This window comes from Taeniopygia guttata, chromosome 5 (genome assembly GCF_048771995.1).
Source record: "Taeniopygia guttata chromosome 5, bTaeGut7.mat, whole genome shotgun sequence".
Taxonomy (NCBI): domain Eukaryota; kingdom Metazoa; phylum Chordata; class Aves; order Passeriformes; family Estrildidae; genus Taeniopygia; species Taeniopygia guttata.
Window position 1 is genome coordinate 61,580,458 of NC_133030.1, and position 7,955 is coordinate 61,588,412.

General features: G+C 50.7%; 1 protein-coding gene across 2 annotated transcripts; it reads right to left on the reverse strand.

Moving 5' to 3' along the window:
• Positions 1-500: 500 nt before the first annotated feature.
• Positions 501-6,474, reverse strand: LGALS3 (galectin 3). Of its 2 annotated transcripts, none has more exons than XM_030275243.4 (7): positions 6,356-6,474; positions 3,531-3,583; positions 3,372-3,394; positions 2,599-3,096; positions 2,387-2,475; positions 1,968-2,136; positions 501-755 (listed from the first exon to the last, which is right to left on the reverse strand). In XM_030275243.4, the coding sequence occupies exons 3-7, from the start codon at positions 3,387-3,389 to the stop codon at positions 600-602; spliced, it is 930 nt and encodes a 309-aa protein (XP_030131103.4). In that variant the 5' UTR covers positions 3,390-3,394; positions 3,531-3,583; positions 6,356-6,474; the 3' UTR covers positions 501-599. The 2 variants fall into 2 exon arrangements, with proteins under 2 accessions (XP_030131103.4, XP_072786675.1); XM_072930574.1 differs by having other exon boundaries at positions 3,531-3,572; positions 6,356-6,404.
• Positions 6,475-7,955: the final 1,481 nt, after the last annotated feature.

Below are 7,955 nucleotides of genomic sequence, written 5' to 3' on the forward strand. Positions count from 1 at the left end.
GCAGTGACTCACAGCAAAGGCAAACATACTTCTCCTTTTTTTACCACCCTGACTGCCAATAAACCTCTCCACCCTTCTGACTCACACAGTGGTGATGAGTGGGGAGCAGCACAAGCCTCGTGACCTGTTCAGGGAGTACCTAACACTCGTAGGGATGGGATCTCCCTGGGCTGGGAAGTGTTGCTGGTTTGGGCCCCCAGAAATGAAGGACAGGGATGGCTTCTCCAGCCACAGTCTAGCAGAGAGATTTTGCTTCCCCCAGCTCTGAGTCCCCTCCTGAAATGCCTCATCCTGATCAGGCTTGGAGGCTGTCAGGTTTCCTCTGTGCTTCCTAGAGGATTGCTGTTCACAGGACCAGGGGCAGAATGCCACAGGCTGCTTTCCCAAGCTCCCCTCTACAGAAATCTTTGCTGTCTCTCCAGCAGGAGTTCAGCTCCCTCCACATCAAAACTCAGCTTGCCCGAAGCGTGTCATGTCTTTCGAGATACTATTAAACCAAATTTTACAGGTCAAATGTTTTATTACCTCACAGTGACGTGGTGAGAAGGCACTTGTGTCACACCCTGGGAGAGCTCAGAGTTTGCCCAGAGCTCCCCTGGTTATATCATGGTGGGCAGGACGCTGGTGAGGGCGATGTCCCCCCCGATGCAGAGCTTGGTGACCTCGTTCAGCCTCTTCTCGCGGAAGTTGTACTGCAGCAAGTGCGCGTCGTTCACGGCCACCTTGAAGTGATCTGTCTCACAGAGGATCTGGAGCTGAAATAAAAACCCCAAGCTGTGGGAATCCAGGGCTTCCCTCTGGCTGCCCTGGGACCCTGGCAGGGGTCAGGAACCCCCCTGGACAGAGCCCCCAGAGACACTGGCTGTGATCTCTGTCCATGGAAAAGAGTTTTCAATCTCACAGGATGAATTACAAGCTCTGAGTGTTTGATAAGAGTAATAATTAAGTGTGGCACAGGTGCAAAAGTAAAATTTTAGGATTCTAGATGAGGGGTCCAAAGGGGACAAGATGGAGGAAATTGGGTGTGCCTTGTCCTTTTTCTCCTTCTTCATGCCCTCCATGTTTCACTGTGGTGTTGGCATTTTTCTGTTGGTTTAGGCTGGGGACACACTGTCCAACGTAGGTGACAGATATTGGCACGTTATTGTAAATCCAGCACAGGTAGTTTGTGGTATTTAATGTTTGTAACATCCCACTGAGGGCAGAGCCCCACACGCTGCCCTGCAGGACAGAGCTGCGGCAGGGCAGCAGAACATGTTAGAGATAAACAGAATAAACAACCTTGAAACAGCACAGACCAATTATGGCTTCTTCTTTAGCAGCGGGGCAGAAAGACTTTTACAATCTCAGAATCATCAATACCCACAGATTCTGACACCAAATCAGCCCCAAAACCCAGCTGGATTTGTTCCAGGAGAAGTTTTAAGCCACACACCCGAGCAGGCTGGCACTGGCTGGAGGCTGCTGGCAGTGAGTCCAGCCCTGGGGCATGAGGAGGAGCTGGTGCAGCAGCTCAGCTGCAATAGCAGCGACCTTTGCCTTCCCAAAACTCTCCTGTGCTCTCCCTCCTCCGTGTTCCAGCCCAGTTTCTGCCTCCTCATCCCTGTGCCAGTCCCTCAAAGCAAGGCTCCCACATTGTGACCCTCCTTTGCAGGAAAAAACACCTCGTGAGGAGCTGCCAGCAGGGAAAACACCTTACAGAAACCTGTCCACCCACTGTGCACAGCAACAGTGTAAATAAGGAGGGTTTCATAATCCGTGGGGAATACCAGAAGTGGGGAGAAGTTATGCCCTGGGCAGCTGGAGCTGCAGGAGTGGGTCAGAAGAGCTGGGAAAAAGCAGCACAAACACCCCTGGGAGCTGATTCCTGTGCAAAAGCATTGCTGTTTTTACACCGGTCTTGCTGCCCAAACCCTCTCACTGCTTCTGAGGCACTGAGACTGAGCTGGGATGGGTTTTTCTGGTACCTTAAAGGGTTTTCCAGCTTCAAATGGAAACCTGGGAGCTGTCCTCTCCTCCTTCCCCCAGGTATTTTGGAACATGGAATTGCAGACAATGACTTTCCTGTGGTCTTCGTTGAAGCGGGGGTTGAAGTGGAAGGCAACATCATTCCCTCTCTTGAAATCCAGTGAAAACCTGCAAAAACAATAATGGAATTGCTGGTTTTGCTACAAAAACCCTGAATTCTGTTACAGAGCTTCCCAAAAATAGCAGAGAAAACCCCACAGAGCAACAACAGAGCATTTACACGTTTGTTTGGTGTAATATTTGATATTACACTAGGCAAGGGTTATTCAGGGATGGAAAGCAAATTCCAGCCCCCCTGCTCCAGCCAGCAGTGCCCCATGGAACCCCCCCCCCACCCTCAGACTGGACCTCCCAGTACCTGTCTGGGTTGGGGTTCACAGTCCCAGTGATGGTGATGAGCAGCCGAGGGATGAGTCCTGCCTGCAGGGGCAGCTCAAAAGGGACTTTCTGGGAGACAACAGGAATTTGGTGTCAGCAAAAAATCATATCAAAGGCCCAATGCCACCTCCTGTGGCCAAGCAAAATCAGCCACTGAGGACACAGAAACCCTCATAATGATGAAGCCATTACCATTGGAGGGGTTGGTCCTCCCTGAGGAAGAGCTGGTCCTCCCTGAGGAGCAGTTGGTCCTCCCTGAGGAGGAGTTGGTCCTCCCTGAGGAGCAGAAGGCCCAGATCCAGGACCACTGGATGGTTGTCCTGGGGCAGGAAACGGCCCCGTTGCTGGTGGAGCTCCAGGGAATGCTCCAGGTGCTCCTGGATACGCTCCTGGTCCTGCTGGTCCTCCAGGATAAGCTCCAGGTGCTGCAGGGTATGCTCCTGGTACTGCAGGGTATGCTCCTGGTGCTCCAGGATAAGCTCCTGGTGCTCCAGGATAGGCTCCTGGTGCCCCAGGACAGGCTCCAGGTGCTCCAGGATAGGCTCCAGGTGCTCCAGGATAGGCTCCAGGTGCTCCAGGATACCCTGGGAAGGCACCAGGAGCTGCTGGCTGGTTCCCCCAGGAGGGCCAGCCCTGGGCTGGGGGGGCACAGGGGGCCGGGTTGTTGCTGTTGCCCAAGGCATCAGATAACTGGGGACAGAGGAGAGGACAGAGGTCAGCTGGGGGAGATTCCTCCTGGCATCACACTGAGGTCTCCAAAGTCCACCTTTGGTGGCCTGCAGCGTGGCCAAGGGCAGGAGCTCAGCTCTCAGCTGCTCCCTGGGCTTTTCCAGAAAAGTGCTGACAGAACCAGAGAGGGTTTGGGGATTGAGCAGCTTAGCAAGGACCTGTTCCCTCCCATCCCATCCTCTGCTTCAAGGCCACAGGCACAGCCCCTATGGTTCTTTAAAGAAATCCATACTTACAGAGAAACCGTCTGACATTTTTCCTAAAAAAACAAAAAGCAAACAAAAAGGAAGCATCAACCATTGTTAACCTGCCCCATCCAAAAAACAGAGAATTTTTGAGGGGAATTACAGTTCAGAATGGCAAGTGATGGGAATTGCTGAGTTGCCATCACATACCTGCTCAGCAGAGCTGACAGCTCCGGTGCCAGAGAAGAAATCCTGTCCAACACCTGTGGGATAAACAGGAGGCACTGCTGTGAGCAGCCTGAATGCTCAGGGTGGATCCAGCCTGTGGGAACTCTAAATGTCCCTCAGACAATTTTGGAGGTTCCAGGCCCAGGTCAGAAGCATTTGAGACCCTGGCAGGCAGCTGGAAACAGCTGTGATTTTGGGTTTGAGCCATGGAATGATTTACCAACCTTGCAGGAAGAACAAGAAGTCACAAAAGTTTAGATATTATAGTAGAAGTAGTCACAAAGTAGGGGGAAGAATTTTTGAGTGCTGTACAGGGGGGTTTTAAGTCCTGTACGGGGGGGGGTTAAGTTTTGTAAATGGGGGTCAGAAGTTTTAAGATGGAGGAATTTGGGCCTGTCCTGTCCTCCCTCTTTCTTCTTCCTTCCCTCCATGTTCTTGCTGATGTTGGCACTCACAGATTGGTTTAGAGTGGAAAAGCACCATTTAATATAGGTAGTAGGTATTGGGGAAAAACTGTACCCATGTAACACGTAATGTACCATATAAAAGACAGCACAGCCCTGGGCAGGGAGAGAAGAAGCAGTCGGGAGTCAGAGAGGATGTCAGGGTGTGTGTGTGCCTCTGCCTGAGCTGTGAGCAAACCACAGCAGCCCAAGGAGAAAATCTTTTAGATAACTTGCAATAAACTGCCTTGAGACCGAACAAGAGACTGCTGAGCCTTTCTTTGGAAGCTCAAAGTTGGAGGAGAGACTTTTCCACCACACGGAGCCACCCCTGACCTGGGGTGAGCTCCAGCACCAGCCCAGCCACCCTCGGGATGAAATCCACCACCGAGCTTACAACATTCCCAGTGTTATCCACTTCCCCAGCCCTGAGGCACCATCCAGGATTTCCATTTCCATTAAAAAAAAAAAAAAAAAAACAAAACCCAAACGGGATCCCCGGGATCCTGGAATGGGCAGAGGAGGGTGGCAGCCACCCATCCAGGTCCCCTTTCCCTGTCATACATCACAACTGTCCCATTCCAGCCGGAGGGCACCGTGGGAGGGACACAGCGGCTCCGGGCCAGATAAAAGCTGCTTTGCAAGTTTTGTGAGTCCACAACCACACAGCGAACACACACCTGCCTGTGCTCAGGAATAGCCCGAGCTGGGTTCCTCCCATCAAAGGGAGCATTCATAAGAGAAGGAAAAAGGGAGAGCCAGAAACGGGAGAAGAAAAGGGAAAAAATCCGAATTTAAAACAGAGAAAGAAAATTCTGTTTGAAAGAAACATTCAGATGCACAAAGCCCGCAGGAGGTGTGGCTGCCCTGCCCCAGGAGGAACAAACCCCCAAGTTTCACAGCAAATCACTTCTCTTCCTGCAAAACACTCATTCTCCTGAGCCCACGGGGCTTTTAAGGCAGCCTTCCCAGCAGAATCCAGAGTGTTTGAGCAGCCCATATCTCCCAAAGCTTTTATTTGCCTTCTGGGCTCTTTCTAAAGCCATAGTTTGGGGTGCACACACAGCCAGTCAGGTGTGCTCCTTGTGCTGCTCCAGTGGAGGTCCTGCATGATCCCCCTGGAACACCTCAGGGAGCAGCAAACCCCAGGTTTTATCCCCTTAGGCACCCTTGGGACAAGGTGGCCAGAGCCTTGTGTCCCCCAGACAGATCTGGGGACACGTCTGGACAGTTTGGAGTCTGTAACCAAAATCCCCAAACCCCACTAATCCTCTGCAGCCAGGCTTGGAGCCCGGTGTCACCTCCTCTCTGTCACTGCAGCTCTGGAAATGCCCTCTGGGTTATCTGCCAGCTGCCGTGGGAAGGGGTTTTCTCCCACCTTTTCCAGCAGAGAATCAGAGAATCACAGCCTCAGTGGGGCTGGAAAAGCCCTCTAAGCTCATCGAGTCCAACCATTCCCCCAGCACTGAGTCCCCAAGTGCCACATCCACGTGGCTTTTTAATCCCCCCAGGGATGGGGACTCCACCACTGCCCTGAGCAGCCGTGCCAGGGCTGGACAATCCTTTCCATGAAGAAATTTTCCCTAATATCCACTTAAACCTCCTCTAGTTGTTCCTCTAGTGAACATGAGACCATTTCCTCTCATCCTGTCTCTTGTTCCTGGGGAGCAGAGCCTGAATCCCTCCCAGATCCACCCTCCTGTCAGGGAGTTGTGGATAGTGAGAAGGTCCCCCCTGAACCTCCTTTTCTCCAGGCTGAGCCCCTTTCCCAGCTCCTTCATCCACTCCTTATTGAGTACTTGAGCTCTGATTTCCAGCAGCATTTGGGCAGCTGAGCTCTCCCTGCCCCGGCAGAGGATCAGGGAACATCCCAGAGCCGACCCCAAACATTCCCTATGTTCCCATTAAGCAGAAAAAGATTTCTATTTGCGAAAGAAACACCAGTTCTCTCCCCTTCGGTGATATTCCTGCAGAACTCAAACCTATTCACTCCTAAACGTAACTGGCAGAACAGAAAAATAAAAATGGCTCATACTAAAAAGCATTTCTTACAAAGTCCAGGCAGTATCTTCTATCTTCCAACGCCAACTTATTATAATGAGCTTCTGTTTCACCCTGCAAGGATTTTGGGGCACGGGCAGGGCTGTGCAGTTACAAACCCCCTTGGAACCCCCCGCAATCACGGTGCCTCCATCACCCCTAAAACCAACCGGGGCTTTCCGTGCGCCCCAAACGCGGTACCCGCAGCAGCTCAGCTCCCACCCCGCACTCCAAAGTCACCAGAGCACCCCAAACCCTTTCCCTTCCAAGGATTTTAGTGCTTTATCCCCCTGTTCTCCCCCTGTTCTCCCCCGCATCCCTCACCTGCGTGCGGCGGCTCCGCGGCGGTTCCGCGCTCGGCACCGGGACCCGCCCGGGGCGGGGATGGTTCGGGGCGGTCCCGGCGTTGGGGACACCCGTGACAGCCCCACCAGCGACGTGTTTCCCTTTAGCAGCACTGCCACCACCCACGGGACACGCTAACAGAGGATATTTGGTTTTTCTCGCGGTTTTCCTCGCACGGAGTTCCCGTTTCCCTGCCAGATGTTCTTTTCCTCGCCAGATGTTTGCCCGGCTCGCGGCTCCATCCCCCTCAGCTTCAGCGCAGCTGGTAAAACACCGATTGGATTTTAAATTCTGAACATTTTGTCCTTCCCCAGGAAAAGAATAAAAGCCAAAAAAAGCTTTGTTTTCACCCCAAGCATCGGGGCCGGCAGAGGAATTGCTGGAGGCAGCTGGAATTTAACAAACCCGATTTTATTTGAGGTTGAGGGTGAATCATCTCTGGCTTGCTCCATGGGCTCCAATAGAAAAAAAAAATAGCTTTTTTTTGTGCTAAAATCCTGACCTGCTGCAGTGCGCTGCTGGGAGAAGGGAAAGGGAAGGAAAAGAAGTTAAAAGAAGAGAAGTAGAATGGAATGGAATGGATTAAAATCAAACAGAACAGAGGATTTCAGTAGGAAGACTCCCACAATGGGCATCTAATCCACCTCCCTGACCAATTCAGGGCTGGCCAAAGGTTACTGAGGGACTCACCCTCTAATTATTGGTGTCATTACAGAGGTACAAACTGCTGCTTTTAGCAGCAGCTCAGCTGCAGCTGATATTCCAAAAAAAAAAAAAAAAAAGGCAAAAATATGTTGGTTTTGGCTCTGATTAATTTGAGTATAAATTCCTCTGGTTGGACTCTGCTTATTTAAAAGATTTTGCTTAAAAGAGGGCACCACTCTCCACTGGTGCTCCAGCCTGGATTTTAACATCCTTCAGCTTCATGCAATACTTGTCACAGGGATTCAGATTAAACCTGAGGGTGGAAAAATGGCAGGGATGCCAAGGGAATGGCTGGAAATTGAGTATTTCAGGGAAATATGTATATTACACTTAATATGTATTAAGCAATATGTTTTAAGGATATTAGTAAATAAGAAATGCGCTTAATTAGGGAATGCTGCCTCTCAGAGCACCCAACACAGGATTGTTTTTGGAGGTGTTTTAGGGCAGAGGGAGCTGGGGAGGATTCGGGGCAGTAAAGCTGAAGGATCCCTGATGATCCCTGAGGAGCTGCAGCTTCCCGAGCCTGTAACACAGACAGGGCTGTGTGCATTCCTCAGGGCACAGCTCCTTCCCTTCCTCCTCAGACTCCCTCAGGATGTCTTTGGGAAGAAAGATTTTCATGGAAAATGTGTATTGCTATTTGCAGGCTTCTGTATTTTCAGAATTCACAGAATGACTAGGCTGGAAGGGATCTCAAAGATCATCGAGCCCAACACATGATGATAAAGAAAAATACATGACCAAGAGTCAGTGGATACAGAAATTAACACCAGGTCTAATTAATGCCTTGGTTTAAATAAGGAATTATTTAAATTTTATATAGTATATAATAATATATCATATATAATGTATAATGTATAATATATAATAT

What these genes read in the sequence shown, in the direction of transcription:
- LGALS3 (XM_030275243.4), bottom strand. An exon ending in GTGAACCCCAACCCAGACAG is followed by an intron (nt 2,137 to 2,386) that starts GTACTGGGAGGT and finishes TTGTTTTTGCAG; the next exon opens with GTTTTCACTGGATTTCAAGA. An exon ending in AAGCTGGAAAACCCTTTAAG is followed by an intron (nt 756 to 1,967) that starts GTACCAGAAAAA and finishes TTTTTATTTCAG; the next exon opens with CTCCAGATCCTCTGTGAGAC.